Source organism: Vulpes lagopus, chromosome 18, assembly GCF_018345385.1.
Source record: "Vulpes lagopus strain Blue_001 chromosome 18, ASM1834538v1, whole genome shotgun sequence".
NCBI lineage: Eukaryota > Metazoa > Chordata > Mammalia > Carnivora > Canidae > Vulpes > Vulpes lagopus.
Genome location: NC_054841.1, coordinates 36,127,363 through 36,144,708, shown reverse-complemented (window position 1 = coordinate 36,144,708; position 17,346 = coordinate 36,127,363). Strand labels below are relative to the sequence as shown.

Sequence of the window (17,346 nt, the reverse complement as noted above, 5' to 3'; positions counted from 1 at the left end):
CCGGCCCGAGGAGCCCGAGGAGCCCGAGGGGACTCCTGGCATCCCCAGGCCGCCGCGCGCCCCTGAGCAGCGGACCCTGGCGAGGTCCTCGCCGCACCCCGCCCGCCTCCCCGCCCGGCCCGGAGCTCCCGAGCGCGCGGGTCCGCGCCGGGCCCCGGGACGCCCACGCCTACGCCGTCCCGCGGGTCCCGGAGCCCCCGGCCCCTTCCAAGTTCCTCCCAGAACTCCCCCTCCCCAGCAGCCGGAGGGAAGGGGCGTGGCCTCGCCTGGCACGCCCCCTCATGAATATTAATAGGCGCGCATGCGCCCGTCCGGCGCGCTGGGTAGAGGTGGCCAGCCCGGGCCGCGGCTCCCAGACGGGCTCTCCGAGTCCCTCTCCGAGAGCCGAGCGGGCACGCGTCATTGTGTTACCTGCGGCCGGCCCGCGAACTGGGCTCGGGTTTTTTTTTTTTTTTTTTTCCCTCCCCTCCCTCTCTTCTTTCTAAGCAGCTGATCTGAAAGGGAATAAAAGGCTGCACATAATCATAATAATAAAAGAAGGGGAGCGCGAGAGAAGGAAAGAAAGCCGGGAGGTGGAAGAGGAGGGGGAGCGCCTCAAAGAAGCGATCAGAATAATAAAAGGAGGCCGGGCCCTTTGCCTTCTGGAACGCGCCGCTCCTGAAAGGGCTTTTGAAAAGTGGTGTTGTTTTCCAGTCGTGCATGCTCCAATCGGCGGAGTATATTAGAGCCGGGACGCGGCGGCCGCAGGGGCAGCGGCGACGGCAGCACCGGCGGCAGCACCGGCCGGAGCACCAGCGAGAGCAGCAGCAGCCGCGGCAGCGGCGTCCCGAGTGCCCGCGGCGCGCGGCGCAGCGATGCGGTCCCCACGGACGCGCGACCGGCCCGGGCGCCCCCTGAGCCTCCTGCTCGCCCTGCTCTGCGCCCTGCGAGCCAAGGTAGGAGCCTGCCGGGCCTCCCTCCCGGCCCGCCCTCTCCTTTCCCTCGCAGCTCCCTGGACGCCTGCGGCGAAGCGCCTCGAGCGGGCGCGGGAGCCCTCGGGCGCCCCGCTCCGCGGCTGGGTCCCCCGCGCCCGAGAGGCTGCGCCCGGGCTGGGAAGCCCCAGCCCCCCCGCGTGTCCCCTGCACCCTCCTCCCCCGGGAGCACGCGTCGGACGGCTGCGGCACTCGTGCGTTTCGTGCTCGGGGATCACGTCGAGCCCTCGCACTCAGTCTTGCAAAATTACTTTCCCCCGGCGCCGGGGGCCCGTCGGGGCGGGCGGGGGGGGTCGCCACTTGCCCCCTCGGAGAACACCGCTCTCCCCCGCGCTGACCTCCCTCCCCCGTCCCTCGCCGGCAGGTGTGCGGCGCCTCGGGCCAGTTCGAGCTGGAGATCCTGTCCATGCAGAACGTGAACGGGGAGCTGCAGAGCGGGCACTGCTGCGGCGGCGTGCGGAGCCCGGGGGACCGCAGGTGCTCGCACGACGAGTGTGACACGTACTTCAAAGTGTGCCTCAAGGAGTACCAGTTCCGCGTCACGGCCGGGGGGCCCTGCAGCTTCGGGTCGGGCTCCACCCCAGTGCTCGGGGGCAACACCTTCAACCTCAAGGCCAGTCGCGGCAGCGAACGCAACCGCATCGTGCTGCCTTTCAGTTTCGCCTGGCCGGTGAGTGCGCGGCGCGGGGAGGGCGGCCCGCGGGGCCCCACGGCCTTGCCGCGGGGCTTGGAGGGTCTGGGCCGGGACCTCGGCGCTAGCCGGGAAGCCCCGCCGGGTGCGGCGGGAGGCAGCTGCGACTCCGCTCACGGTCTCCGCGGGCCCCGTCTCCGCGGCCTTCGCCTAGCGCACGGCGGTGGGGAGCCCACGGGGGCTCGTGGGGCAGAGCTCCCAGGGAGGCGGGCTTATTAGACCCGCATCTAGAAGGCCCCAGGGTGACCCTCCCCACCCCCCCACCCCCACCCCCCCCCCCACCCCCACCCCGCCCGAGCTGGGCGTCATCATGGACGATCTCCCTGCTTAACGCATTGAACCTGGTGCGCCGTGGAAGGCGACGCGCAGCCCGGGCCTTCGAAGCCGTCCAAATGGTCACTCCCCCCTTTCTCGCGAGCTGCCGCGAGGGCGGGTGTGCCCTTCCTGGAGGGCGGGGGAGCCAGTTTCCCGCTGCTCCCCGGGAGACTGGGGCGTGCGGGGACGCGCTCCGGGCTGGACGTAGGGTGCGGGGGCGGCCGCCGCCCGGGAGGGGGTGGGGGTTGTCTCTGGGCCTGGGCTGGAGCCGCGAGCCCGAGAGCCTCCGCCCCCTGCCGGCCCCTTCCTGCCCTCGCCCCCGCGCGGCGTAGCCCTTGTGGCCTCACTTCCAGCGGTTCCCGGGCTCTGGAACCAGCTGTGTTTGCAAACTTCCCCGGGAAGGGCGGGGGTGCGCCCTCGTCCGGCGGGCTCCGGCCCCCGCCAGCCTCCGGGGGCGTGTCAAGGCCTGGAAGGGGCGGCCCGCGGGAGGCGGCTGCGGAGAGTGCAAGTGCTCGGACCCCTGCCCCGGGCGCCGCTCGAGGCCCCGGGCCCGGCCGGCCCGCCCTGCAACCAGGCCCTTGCAACATCCCGAACTGGGTAGAAGGAAGATGCGTGTGATTGCAGAAGCGGAGGAAAGGGGAAAATGCCGGTGCCCTCTGCTCCGCTGCTGCCGTCCAGGAGGCGTGGCTCATCGCCAGGACTGGGGCTTGGCCCGGCCTGTGCGGCGAGGGTGGGCGGTGGGGGGGGGGGGGGGAGCTCCGTGCCCGGGGGAATACTCTCCGCCACGTGCTCTGATGGGGTGCGCGCTGCTGCCTCCTATCCGCGGGCTGGGGCTGTGATTCGCAGGGCCGGGAGGAGAGGGAGGGGGAGAGTGCCTCGGTGTGGGCGTGGGGGGGCACGTGTGAGTGTGTGTGTGTATCTTGGGGTGGCTCTCAAGCCGCACATTGACTGGAGCTGGCGTTATAAAGTGCCCTCTGCCACGGGTGAGATAAGACAGTTATCGGAAACATGCCATTAAAAGGGACTTATAAAAACCCATGGTATGTAGAGTTCTGAGATGGAGGGCTGCGTCTGTTGTGAGATTTCAATTTTACAAAGACTGTTTATCTTGTTTGTTAATCCCCTACTAGGGAGAACTTTAAAGAGGCTGGCCACTTTGTAATCTGACTGTGCCCAAGTTAACTGTGAATACTGCCCGCCCTTGAACTTGTGTTTAGAGTTTAGGGGGGAAGGGGCCTGCAGGTGGTTCCACCCTCCTGAGGATCAGTCCGGAGCCCCTTGCTTTTCACAAGACCATAAAAGGAATCTTATTAGTGATGTGGAAAAGCTGCAGGCCTGGCTGAGGCTCACTTTGGAGAGTAGGGTCAGAGGATGGCTTGGATGAGAACAGGGAGCCTTGCTCACCAGACTGGCCCCGGAAAAGTGACCCAGAAGGTGTGTCTGTCCCTATCTTGGACTCTGCCAAATGTCAAATGGGGAATGAGCAGAAGCGGTGTGTGGGGCAGGGAGACGATTGATTTGCTGGTGCTCTTCTGTGGTTTCAGGGCCCACGGGTCACCAACCATGAAATAGACTCTCGGCTTTTCTAGAATAGGGAGACTGCTGGGGCTACACAGAGTGTAGTTCTTTTGAAGTTGGGCCAAATGCATGTATCACTCATAAATGAGTCTCCACCCTGCCCCCCTAAAAGACCTGCTGTGAAACATAAGCTTTGCTTCCCAAGAGAAAGTGAAGTTTAGGTGTATTGTTTTAGTTTATTTTCCCGAGTGTGGTTAGAGAAACACCACAGTCTGTAACTTTAAAGAATGATTCCAGGGTGAATGTTAACCTGAAGTGAAAGCTCTTAGGTATTGAAGAACATAGAACAGTCTCATTCAGTTTGGCAATAAAATATTAATAAGCATGTCTATTTAAAACTGACTTTCTTACTTGTACTGAACTTACTTGTACTGAACTTGGTACAGAATTCAAGATGGGAAGGTGATACAATTTTTTTTTTTTTTTTTTTTTAATCAAACCACTTGGGACTTCCATTGGAGGCCCTGGCCCTTAAGCAGTCACAATTACCCTTAGCATGGGTCTTCCCAAATGTGCTGACAGTGGAAGAGCTGTGGTTCAGAGGGCACGGTAGAAGGTCAGTTTAGAAGGTGGTGTAATTCATGTCTTTTGTTTGGAATTATGACTGTAGTCAAACAACTGTTCGTGTTATAGAGAGGAAGAAGAGGAAATGAGTGGTCACATTTGAAATCTAGTCCACATTCCAGTGTCCACGTGGGGAGCTCTGTAGAGGTGGGTCTGCCTGTTGGATTGTATCTGATCAATGTGCCACTGGTTGTCTGCTGCCCCTGTTCCGGGCTTGTGGTTCTCATTGGTGGCTTCTAATCCCCAAACCAGGGCTGTTCACAGGGTCTTAACTGGAACTAACTGGCCTGATTGATGACCCTCCAATCAGACGCACCCAGTGATAAGAACATATGTTATGGAAGGTAATTGAGCTCAACGGGAAGTGATTTGAGAATAACCATTTATAAATCATTGAAATGGTTAAGTTGTACCTCTCAAAATTAGTGCTAACTCCCCATAGTACCTGCTTATTGAAAATCCATTCATGCAGTTACCACTACCCAGCCCCCAAAGCTTCTTAGGAACTCCAGGACCCCAGTTCCTGAACTGATGCTTTGCGGACCCTGCAGTGAAATGAATCTAGAGAAACTTGGGGTGGGGTGGAGGTAGTTGACTATCAGGTCTTTTGGTGTCCTATTTAAAGGCCATTGACAGTGATAAAAGGTTTGCTGGGAGCAGCTGATTTTTTTTTTTTTTTTCCCAGGAAAATCCAATGAAGTGTCTTTCTTACAGAGGGATGCCAGCTTTGGCCCCTATCACACTTAGGGCCTGATTGAGCAACTGTGGGGCGGGGGGGTGGGGGGGGGGAAGAGATTTGAGGAAATCCGATGCCACTAGATTCATCACAGAATATAATTGACATGTCCTTGCCTTTATGCCCTCTGCTGTGTTTCTGGGTCCCTGTGCTTCTGTTAGGTGCGGTGTGGACACATGGATGGGGTTCTCCTCTGAACTGGCTCCTTTCTGCAGCCAGTATGTACAACCCATGTGGTCATCATGCATGCAGACAACTGCACACAGGAGTTTAAGTGCTTAGAGCACAGGCCTTTTCTCATGTGGAGAAAACCTCTTCTGCTCTCAGACCCCTGTGTCAAATGAAAGTGATGAAATGACACATCTGCGTTGCAAAACCAGGCTTGGGGGGAAAGGGGACCTGTGCTTACTTGGTGCTAAGTGTCTGTAGGATGGCTGCTCCCCACATGAAATCCCTGTTCAGATTACTTGGTTTCTAATTTTTTCTTCTCCTCAAGGTGTAAACCTCTGTGTTTTCTTCCTCCTTGTCTTGTTTCTTAGCAACTTAAACCTCCAGTACTTACATGAGTTTGCAACCCACCAACTCCACACCCATAATTCTTCAGGAACTTCAGACATTTGTAGACAACGGTGAAGCTTTTGGCATCCAGGCAGTAGGGGTAAGAAGGAGTGGCAGCCACTTAAACAGGCATGTCACTTCCCTGAAAACCAATGATCTGAGTATTGCCTACAACCTTTACCTCAAGGAGCAGGAAGGGGTCCCTTGGTAGAAGGCATGTGGAAAGTTTCGCATGGATGAAAAACGTTGTTCCTGAAAAACATGCAGCCAAGGCAACAAAGGAGTCTTCATGTTCCTGATCTGAAAACAGGAAAGCAGGCAGAGGTCTTGGCTGGATTCATAGCAGCCACCAGTCCATTCTAAAGGCCCAGAACTTGGTTCCAGTGTCAGGCTTGCCATGTAGGAATGCATCCTCTCTGGATGTGCACAGAGCATGGTAGTCCTTAAGGCAGATATTCCCAAGAGTTCCCCCTTGGTAAACTTCTATAAGTGTGTTCCTTCTGAGAGAAGTGGCACATGGCTCGAGCTTTTAAATACACTTAAAAAAAAAAATAGAACAAAATAAACATAACCTACTTTTCAACTTCAGGAAGATGTATTAGGATGCATGAGAAGTGATGACTCTTGGGTTTCCTAGAACGGTGACAGAGGCAGAACCGGGTTCTGCATTCAGAAGTGTTCCACCTTTATCTTGGCTCGTGGTGCTGGGTGGCCGTGTGGTGATTGCCTTGCTGGTTTCTGGTCACTGCGTGGACTGCCCTGCCCTGTGGTGACGTTTGTCACTGGTGCAGTGCATGTTCAGGGAAGAAAATCTGCGATGTGGCTCCCAGGGGCTAAAGTGGTACATAAATAGTCAAACATTCAGAGTCCTCCACCAGCTCAGCCCAGTTTTTCTACACTTTTGGTAAATAAGTAGAAAGGCTTCTTGTTCAGGCTTGCTCTGTGTGAACCGGACGGTTGTGCTTGGCTGGCTTCTCGGTATTCTATCTATTAACCTCGCCACCCTTTTGTAACTGGTGCATTTAATTATCAGTGGGATGCTTTTCAAACAGGTAAGGGTAATGATGGGAAAGGCGGTGGGGGCATCTCATTGAGAGTCTCCAATCTGGATATGAGCTTTGGGGCCCACTTGGTGAGTCTTTGAGGTGGGCTTTCATGAGAAAATCACCCTTTGTAACCAGATCGGACTCTATTGAAATGTCAAGCCCTGCAGACTAAATTGCAGTCCACGGCCCGGCCGAAGTCATGTCAGCTCGGATGCTGTGGGGCAGTTGTCCTTTCTTCAGGCCTCCCCTGGCCACGACCTGGTGACACGTGAATTGTTCGTGCGAGCGTGCGTGTGCCCACACATGCGATCGCTGAAGCCTTTAATATGTTTGTGACTGGAATATTTTATACCGTGGCCACCCAGACGCAGGCAGGACAATAGTGTGGCCGAATTGACTGAAATGAGGATTACAGAGAATAATGCCGCCTCTCCAAAAATACTGCTAATACAGGGCCCGCGACAGGAAGCGACAGTTGAGTCAGCAGAGCACAGGGCCCCAGACAAACCCCGGGCCGGCCGCCTCGCACAATGGCCCCCCGGGCACGTCGGGCATCCCCGGGGTCTGTGCTCCTCGGCCGCCCCGTCGCAGCGGCCTGGGGTTTTGGACGCCGCACGTGTGCCGCTTGGATGGCGGTTTGTTTGTGTCCGTCGGCTTGGCAGGAATGGAAGCAGCCTCTTCTCCGGGCTTGGTTTGGCTGCCACTGTTGCCAGGAAAAGGAAGCTCCCAGCTGCCAACACAATTACCTTTGTTTCTTACATCCCCCTTCTTAATGTGGCAATTAAGTGCTTACCACTGTGCGCGGTGCCAAGGTAACCACTGTGGAGTCGCCTGGGCGCAGAACGCGGCCGCCCGCAGCCTCCGTGCCCCGGGTGCTGGGAGGTCCCGGGCGCCCCGGGGGCCTTGGGTTTGGAGGCCGGACCCTCCTCCCCAGAGGTCATTCTGGGAGCTGGCCATTCCTGCCTGCTGCATGGGAATGGGAACCAGCTGCTGTGGCCAGATTTCCCTGGGCCTGGAGGTGGGAAGGGAGGCACAAACCCACACTGAAGTAGCTTCCCATCTACCCATCCCTCCTGCTCTGCCCCCAGGCTATCCTTCTGGGAGAGATTTAAGAAAAGAAAAAAAAAAAAAAAGTAAGGTGACTCTTCTTCTAGTCTTGCTTGTGTAGTCTGAGACCAAGAAAGATCCAGGTATTTGCTGGTTCTGTTTCTCGTGGGTGGTATTATTGTATGAACTTGTTAAGTTGGACACTTGCCCGTCATCTGGCCTGGCACCCCCTTTCCAAGCCCTTAAGAGGGTGCCCAGGGACTTGGCCTCTGCTGGGGGACAGATTGGCAGTGACAAATTGGGGGTGACGTGATCAGAGCAGCTTGCATCCAATTTTTGGCCTGATACTGGCCTAACATGATGACACAAAGTGTGCGGTCTGGACCTCCGAGTATGGATATATATTCTGGGATGTACAGAGGTCAAGCGTGGGCCTGGGAAAAATTAAAGTTCCTAGCAACTAATAATCATTACCAAATTATCTTGATTGTTGATCTATAGTGTGGGGATGGAGTGGGAGGGAAGAGGGCCTCCTAATAGGGGCCTTGGAGGGAATCCTTTCTTCTGAAGGCTGGGTGGGAGGAATCCTCCTGCCCCAGGAGGTGAGGCCCAGAACCATCAGCACTTCTCAGAAACCAGGGACAGAGACATCCAGGGCTTTTTATTTCTTTTGTTTATTTTTTTGACAAGGCCTTGTTGTCAGCACTGTAGCCCCAGCCCTCACCCCGTGTCCGTCTCTGAGAAGGCAGTTCACGGAAGATTAGGACACTTGGCGTCCCGAGCTCTGTGCTGCTGTGTCACTCTTTTCCCTCGGGGTTGGGCAGTGTTGGTCAGCACCTCCTGAGGTCTTCCTGGCAATGGTGGAGATGAACCTGGGACACAGCTTGCTCTTCCTGGTTCTTTTGCAAGAACTGAGGGATGCCACCTTCTTTGAGCATCAGGCAGAGTTAATACTGTCATGCCAGCTCAGTCCAGGCACGCCTTCTCCTCCTGTGGGGTTTGTGGATATTACATGTTTAGTGCTTGTGCAAGTCTGTCAGAACCGCGGGTATCAATGCATTTAATCAGAGGATTAATTACAATACGTGAATGTATAGAACGTGGGTCTCGACATGGCCAGCCAGCGATGGGCTTAATTATACAGAATCAGTCCCACATCTGGCCTCATTTGGACTTGGTTCTCACCTCCAATCCGTAGAGAAATGTAATTTCTTGCTGCTCTCAGGGAAGAGTCCTGTAATTTGTTGTTAAGTCCCGGGAAATTTAGTGGCTATAAACAAGGTGTAACTTTTACTAATAAAATATTAACGATGACAACAATGAATTGGGACCCATGGCCACCAAACAGGAGAGGGCTGGGTATGTGCCCTGGCTTGCCTGGTTTTGCTTGCTTTTCTGAGCATTTTCCCACAGTTATCAGTGAACGAAATGGAATCCTACTCTGCTTTGAGTATGAAACATATTTCGGCTGAATTCCAAGGCAGGGTCTATCACAAGATATTTTTATGTTCAGAGACAACATGCTGTGTCTCTGTGCGAGCCATAAGCTTGCCTGGAGTTATGAATGAAGCTCCTTTTTTCTTTCTTTTGCTCCATGTTTGCCTTCACCTTGTAGGTCTGCCTCTTCTTGGTGACTGTGCTTCTGGCCACACGGTGTTCTTCTTTGAGCTCCGTGCGCCACTGTGTCCAGCGCGTTGGTATCTGACAGTGACCATGCAGGGATACAGAGGAGGAAGGCCTCATGGGCCTTTTCTCCCCACCCCCCTCAGATATATTTCTCCAGCGCCAAGATAGCAGGTTTATTTAAACTGTGTTTTGTGAGACTGACCTCATTCTAAATTACAAGTGAAGATTTGAGTAAAAGCGGGAATTTGCTAATGGCTTGGATTTGGGGGGGGGGGTGTGTGGAATTCTGAGATAAGCCTGGAAGATAAAAGGTGCCTTCAGTATAATAGCTGGCATCCTGCCAGTGTCCAGGGAATTTGTTTAGTTAGTGGACTCTGATTATTCCTGGAATGTTAGATCTTATTGACAGATAAGTCCATCAATAGCTATAACCCATGGGGGTGTGGTGGTTTCTCCCTTTTTGTGCTTTCACCCCCAGAGTCTGGCCCCCAAGCACCCCAAGTTAGGTCGCCGCCTTTGTCCTGGTCTCTTTGCACCTACCCCCCCTCCTGCTTCCTAGAGTCACCTGATACTTGTGGGAGCCGAGATGGTCTCACAGACAGGGCTTTCAAAGGGGTTCTGGAAAGGAAAGGGGGCCTCCCCAGGGGCTGCCCCACCAGGGCCCAAAGTGTAACCTTAGCAATACTCAGCCCTCCTCACTGGATGGCCTCCCCCCGCCCCCATGCAAATACCTGGTTAGGTTAGCTTAGAAGAAATTCTTTGTGTTTCTCATGCACTAGAGTTAAGGTCTGGAAAGTTTTGGAAAACTGTACTGTGTTCACATATAGGGAGGTGGTACTTCCTGGTGATGACTTTGGGCAGCTTGCACAGCTGACGGTGACCAATCGTGGTGGGCCCCTGCCAGGCAGAAAGAGTCAACCTGGGGATGGGTACCAAGGAGGGGCGTTGGGGGAATCTCTGCTCCACAGCAAACAAGAGTTTTCATTTTGGCTTTATGGTTCTGTTCGGTGGAGTATGTGAGGGAGGGCGAGCAAGTGTGACATGTGGGAGCTGACTCTTATTTCTGAATACTAAGTGGTGGTTTTTCTCTGTTGCAGAGGTCCTACACTTTGCTGGTGGAAGCGTGGGATTCCAGTAATGACACTCTCCGTAAGTATCACAGCAACGGGCTTTACTCCAGGTGTGCCTTTCTGGAAGTGCGGTGCTTGGGGCACAGTAGTGTTGGGCTGGATCTGTCTCCCGAGTGCTGCAGAGGGCTTGTCCTACACTCCCTGCTGTCTGCCCCCATCCTGTACCCACCCCACCATCCCCAGGGTGAACTCCCTGGAGTCTCTTCCATAACTTCCCTAGAATGTGTCCACTTGGAACATTGAGTGGCCAGGACAGATTCCCAGTTACCTCAGTCCCTGAATATGAGACCTAGATTATCTTTGGGATAGAGATCTTAATGGTTTTACAACTTTATTTTTTTTTTAAGATTTTATTTATTTACGAGAGAGAGAGAGGCACAGAGACACAGGCAGAGGGAGAAGCAGGCTGCATGCAGGAGCCCGACATGGGACTCGATCCCAGATCCCGGGATCGTGCGTGCCCTGAGCTGAAGGCAGAACCACTGAGCCACCCAGGCGTCCCGGTTTTACAACTTTAAAACTGTGCAGACTGCTAAAGGATCAAAGTAGTGACTTTTTAAAAGTCCATTTAAACTTTAAGTTGAGCGTTTAATCTCTCATCAGAAAGATAAAGCCTGCAAAGGTGGCGCTGAGCTCTAAATCTGAAGACCTTGAATTTCACTTGGTGGGCAGGTGAGCCTCTAGCGGCTCAGGGTTTCTTTCCCACACTGTGCATGACAGACCTTTCATTGAAGCGGAATCCCAGAGCCTCACAGGCACCGCGGCTGCCTGTCCCCTTCTGAAAGATGACGGCGGTTTCAAGGGCAGGTTGCTTTTCAGAGCTGCGAGGTGGGGAAGTCACAGGGGTTGTGTCTGGAAATGGCAGCAGCCTGGCTTCTATGGTGTAGTCTTTGCTCTTTAACTTAAAAATGTTTTCCCTCCCTCGCTGAAACTCTGCACTTCCTTTTTTGCTAGCAAGATCTGGAAGGTTGTCCTGGGAAAGCTTGATTCATGCTGAAATCCCTTAGTCTGTATAGGGGGAGGGTGATCCAACTCTGTCTTTGCCCTCCACCCTCTGAATGTCTCCTCCCTTTTTCCGTACCTCACTGACCCTTTCTGGTTTTGGCTACTGATAACCTCTCCCCTCATTTCCTGCACATCTGAGGATGCTGAATGCCCAGAGTGGACGTGGTGAGGGCTTGGCACTTGTGAGGAAGGCTACTTTGGGCTGTGTCTGGCTCATCGGCTCTGCCCCCCAGCCCCCCACCTCCCTACCCTCCGCCCGGGGCCGCATAATTACTGCTAAGCCCTGTAGTGTTGAAGGTTCCAGGCAATTTGGGTCACTCCTTTTGCTCTGATATCCGAAGCCCGGATCTGTGGACTCTCTGAGGGCCACCCCGTCCTGCTGTGGTGTGGTGGCAGAGGAGGGTGGTAACCAGCCTCAGTCGTGGCCCATGCCTGTCAGGGTCATTAGACACCTTTTCGTTCTCCTCCCTCATGGGCCACAAACATTGGGGATTGTGTGAGAGTTGTGTCACTGTGAACTGGTTACCATGGTAACTAAGCTTTGGGAAGATGGGGAGGGGGCAGTTAGACACTTCAGATATTCTGGTGCAGATGTGATCTTCTCCTTCCCTTCCCTGTTAGATGTTAAAACAATCTGGTAGAGCGAAGATCCTCGACATTGATTCTGACTCATGGCAGGAGCTGGTTCAGGACACCTGTTAGGGTGTGCAGCACAGTTAATGTCTGTAGGGCCCTTCTTGGGCCTTCCGTCACCCCACAGGTCAGCTAGCTGCGCCCGTGGGAAGCTGGTGACCATCCAGAGCTGCCCGCGGTTGTTTCCATTTCAGAGTAGCCCTGTTTTGGGGTTCTGAAGCCCCTCCTCACTGAGGAGGGGGGTAAAGAAATCCCCGGAAAGGCACAAGGAAGACTTGAGGTAGGGAGAAAGAGCTTTCAGACCTCTACTCTTGAAGACAGGAGTTGTCACAAAGCCCTGGAATGCCTACTGCAGGTCGCTGAGACTCACTGTGTGAGCCCCAAAGAGGAGGAAGTGGTTTATACACTTGTTTATTCAGCCTCTCTCTTTACGGCACTTACAAGGGATCTTGAATTCACGTTCAGAACCATATTTGGCATCTTCTCTCTCCAAATTAGATCCTGCCTAGGGCCCTTCATGGATGACTGGCACCAGCATTTCAACACCTAGTACCATGAGCCAGAAATCTGGAAGACACCCTGTAGTACTTCCCTTTCTCTTCGCATCCATATCTAATCCACCTCCAGGTTCTGAAAATCTTATCTCTAATGCCTCACTGGAATCCTGCCACCTCCCGCATGTCCCCTGCTGGTCCAAGTCACCATCTGCTAACACCTGAACCCCTATGGTAGTGGCTGAATTGGCCCATCCATATCTACTCTGGTCCACCACCAGTGCTTTCTCCATCCTCTTGCCATCCTGGTCTTTCCAGAGCATTTCCCTTTTTTCATTTAAAATGATTGACCTACAATATCCTCTGTTTCTGGTTTACATCTTGATTCGATTTGATTGTCCTCTTCACTAAGAGCCACTTGGTGGCTTCCTGTTGCTCTTGGGACAGCTCTCTGTGTGGCCCCAAAGGCCTTGTACAGCTGTTTTGTTTCCTTGCTAGCTCCTAACTCCATCCTACATGCTGCATTGTCTTCTACCATATCCAAATCCTCAGCCTGTTCCACCAGTCCCCATTCTGTCCTCCAATGCATCATCACCTTCTGTCCTGCCGCAGGGCCCTTGCACATGCTGTTTGCACTGCCTGGAATGTTTTGCTTATTACTCTTTACCCTCTGTCCCTCCCATGGGGCAGTACTCCATGAGGGCAAAGCCTAAGGATGTGTAGCAACCCAGATGGAGTTGGCTGCTCTTTGGGGGCCAAACAAGTTGCCTAAATTCTGGCTTCATATGAGAGGCAGAACCCTGAGTTTTAGGACAGAGGATTCCTTCTCACCTAGGCTCTGTAGAGAGATTGGCCCCGACAAAGCCCAGGTGCTGTTTGAGTGTTAGACTGTTGCCTAAAGCCTGGCCCTCCTGGCATTAGTCCTCTTGAGACCATTTCTCTTTCAGAACTATATAAGACCCACATTTTTCTTTTCTCCCCCAGTGCAAACGGTTTCAGTTTATGGCACTGCTCAGCAGATCGAATAAGCGTTAGTCCAGGTTTTCCTTCTAGCTTAGGCACCTTGACTAAGCTCCTGTCCTAGGTTTGTGGGTTGGCGTGGCCTCAAGGTTATGCTCAGACTCGCCTTATTACCTCTGCCTTGGCCTGCGAGGCTGTTGTGGGGGCTACGTGCTCCATCTTCACACAGCTGAAGATCACAGGAGGGTCTGCTAACATCGTCTTCCGGTCATAGAGCTGGACCCCCAGGTGAAAAAAACCCCTGGATACACCTCTATGCCCCAAGCTGAGAGGAAGTGCAATTCAGGTGGTGGCAGCTTGGAAGAAGCAGGTAGCAGAGTTGATGTCTACAACCAGATACCAGAAACCCTGTCCTGCACCCATGACTCCTCCCCCCCACCCCCACCCCACCACCCCCAGCTGCTGGGAGGAACCTGCCACACAGGTGTGAGGCTGGTTCTATGGATCTGTTAGCCATGGTGAGGATTCCAGAATAATAGTTTTCGCATATTCTAGACTTAGGTGGAAAGCCAGCTGAACTGTTGAAAATGACCTGTCACCCTGTGCCTTTAGGATTACCCTAGACTCTTGTCTGAACTGTTTGTTGTTACCTGCCCAAGAGATGCTGGAGGCCTTTGAGCCGTGTGTTTAAATAATTCCCGTATTAAGATCTCATAATCACATGGTAATAGCTTGCTACACTTTTTAATTGAACCAGCAGAGCAAACACACAGTTAATGGAGGGACATTTTTGTCATTCCTTGACCTGTGTTATTTGTAAGACTTCATGTTAGTAAAGCGTTATCTGCAGGTGGTTCTGTGTGTGCTGGGGTGTAAGTCTACAGGTATGTGGGCTTGTTCGACGCTTGTCCTGCCCACACTACAGTTAAACCCAGAGGGTGAATGCTGGGGCGAAGCTGGAACTCGTGTGGATAGAGCCCCTCGGGAGCTCCTCCTCCCCTGGTCACTTGTTGGCTTTGCATAATCTTGTAGATGAGCACAGGCCCTGGTCCTAGAAAAACGGGTGTGGGTGGGTAAGAATCACAGACATTGTGAGTAGGTCCTAACACAGTCTCCCGAAGGTGGCCTTGCCCTTGACAAGGCAGTGAAGGCTTGGTGCTGGCAGGTTTAAGAAAACAAACACCACATCAGGCTGTGGTGCTGACTTACTGCCTTGTTTCCCTTTCCCGTCCCTCCCCTGGACTCCTGGCACCTGGCAGTTGGATTTATTTTTGAACCTGTCTCTTCTCTCAGACTAGATTATAAGTGACCTCAGGGCAGGGACCACTTCTTACTCCTCTTGAGTGAGAGCTGGCTGCTTGAGCTCTGGGCGTGTTCATTTTCAATAGGCACCTTTTAAAGAGCATGACTTGGCTCTGAAAAACCCCTAGTCTACCTGTCCCTAAACTGGGGTGTGTTACTTTCCCCTCTGCCTTCTGGGCAAAGGTGAAAGGTGAATCACATCAAGTTCGTGGTACAAGTGCCAGCTGAAAAGGTGGCAAAGTTTATAAATTTTTAAAAATCTAAAACTCTACCCTTGGCTTCCAGGGAGGAGTTTAGAAGTAGACCAAGTCTTTCTAGAGCAAGACCCAAAACTCTAAAACCAGAAGAGGAGGATTGCTAACCTTTACCTGGAATAAGGTGCTTTCTCTAATATGTAAAGAGCTTTTGCAAATTGGTGTGGCCAGCAACGCACTAGAGCACTTGGCAAAGGAGAGAAACAGGTTACAGTTCACAGGAACAGATGCAGATGGCTTTGTAACCACGTGGAAGGGTGCTCACCATCACTTAATTAAATGCTAATTAAAGTAAGAGATACGTCTTTACCTATCAGGCAAAGATCAGAAAGTTTGGTAACCTATACTGTGCTGGCATCGCTGCCGGGAAAGCCAGTTTCCTGTGTGGGTGGCAGGACAGGCTGACAGGCCTTTGTTCGCGGTCGTCTGTGGATGGATGTGGGTTGGGTGCACTGTCCTCTGACCCAGCGCTTCCCCTTCTAGGAGGTCTCTTACACTAGAACCACACACATGGGCAGTCGGTTCAAGGATGTTCGTTATGGCTTTGCTCACTTGTAAAAGGTCAAAATGGCCTAAGTGCACATATGTCAGGATAACTAGGTGAACGCGTTTCACTGTATTCCCAGACAGGGAAATACTACACAGCCATTTAAAAGGGTAAATAGGGCAGCCCCAATGGCGCAGCAGTTTAGCGCTGCCTCAGCCCAGGGCCTGATCCTGAAGACTCGAATCGAGTCCCACGTCGGGTTCCCCACATGGAGCCTGCTTCTCCCTCTGCCTGTGTCTCTGCCTCTTTCTCCCTCTCTGTGCCTCTCATGTGCCTCTCATGAATGAATAAATAAAACCTTTTAAAAAAGGTAAATAAACGTAAAGGTGGCTGCCTCTGGGGAGGGGGACAGACTTTTCACTTTTCTGCCTGTTTGTAGTGTTTGAATTTTGTACTATGTGCGTTTGTTTTCATTGTTAAAAATAGGCAAAATGGTCAGGGGAGAAGCTTCTGGTGCAAATGTTAATGCAAATCAATACTTTTTTTTTCTTTTTTTGTTTTGTCTCTAGAGCCCGACAGCATTATTGAAAAGGCCTCTCACTCAGGCATGATCAACCCCAGCAGGCAGTGGCAGACACTGAAGCAGAACACAGGGGTTGCCCACTTTGAGTATCAGATCCGTGTCACCTGTGATGACTATTACTATGGCTTTGGCTGCAACAAGTTCTGCCGACCCAGAGATGACTTCTTTGGACACTATGCCTGTGACCAGAATGGCAACAAAACTTGCATGGAGGGCTGGATGGGCCCAGAATGTAACAAAGGTGTGTGGGCAGGCATGTGCTGGGTGGGTTAACCAGCTCTGAGTGGCTGGCACTGTTGGTGTCAGGTTCTCTCCCCACCCCCACCCAGTCAAGTGGCTATCTGACATGGGGGGGGATATTTGGGCTGTTTTCTAGGCCTGAAGCACAAAGATGCTGAAGATGCTGTTGGTACTCCCCTTTCCCCCAGCTGCTGAGTGTTGGCTGCTAACGGCTCACAGCTGTTCCTTCTCTAGAGCCTTGTCCTTGGCCAAACAGCCACTCCATGCCTCTTCCCTCCAGCTCACAGTCTGCAAATGACTATATGGGGGTACAAAGGCCAGCCACCACCCCCACCACTCCCCACCCCCCGTTGGCCTTGCACTCTGTGCTACAGTTCACACGCCAGGGCTTCCCCTGGGATCACGTTAAAGCCAGATTCCAGCTGAGACCTCTGCTTGGCTCCTTCCCCACCCCATCTGCTGCCTTCAACTCCTTTCTCCTGTACCCAAACCCCTGTCTCAGGCTCTGCTTCTAAGGAACCTGACCTAAAGCAGATGCCAAATGGGACAGGGTTAGCTCAGTGCCTGAATATGTGATCCTGCAGCAAATGACAGCCCCTAGTTCACGGCCATCTGCTGGCAAGCTTTTATGAGGTGTTTTCGGGGCCTGTGGTGTTGAGGGGGATGGGGTGAGTGGTGAACCGGAGCTTTAACACTTGCATAGAGTCGAACCCATCACCGCAGCATAAGCTCTCAGATGTGCTGTCTTTTGTTCCAGCCTTCTCCTGGGATTCAGGGAGTTAACTGCATAGTCACAGATGTTCACAGAATTATCTGTGCTTTGTACCTTTACAAAGCTTCTAATTCATAGCAAGTGGGTAATTCTAGTTGACCAGTGTAGGCCCTCACGAACATTAGTGTACTCTGCTTATTTCACCTAATTTGGTAAATTCTTTCAAGATACACTCAAATTTAGAAAGGGAGGTTTTGAATTGACTGAAGGGCAAGACACAGAGGAATTTGCAGGTCTCCTGAGCTTTTCTTAAGTCACTAGAGTTTTAAAGGGATGGTATTTCCGGGATTCAAATGAAAGAATTAGCAAACGTACTTAAAGTAGTTGGTGTTCTGAAAATAAGTAATTATTACT

General features: G+C 53.0%; 1 protein-coding gene across 3 annotated transcripts in view; it reads left to right on the top strand.

The window, feature by feature from the left end:
• Positions 1-486: 486 nt before the first annotated feature.
• The window catches only part of JAG1 (jagged canonical Notch ligand 1), a 36,214-nt gene continuing 19,354 nt past the window's right edge, over positions 487-17,346 (top strand). The window contains exons 1-5 of one of the 3 annotated variants that reach the window (XM_041732739.1): positions 2,822-4,266; positions 4,372-4,463; positions 5,395-5,513; positions 10,230-10,281; positions 15,967-16,221. In XM_041732739.1, coding sequence (XP_041588673.1) covers positions 5,418-5,513; positions 10,230-10,281; positions 15,967-16,221 — 403 coding nt within the window. In that variant the 5' untranslated portion in view covers positions 2,822-4,266; positions 4,372-4,463; positions 5,395-5,417. Of the gene's footprint in view, positions 936-1,335; positions 1,642-2,821; positions 4,267-4,371; positions 4,464-5,394; positions 5,514-10,229; positions 10,282-15,966; positions 16,222-17,346 lie in introns of those variants that run through there. The other 2 variants (XM_041732738.1, XM_041732740.1) reach the window with 2 other exon arrangements.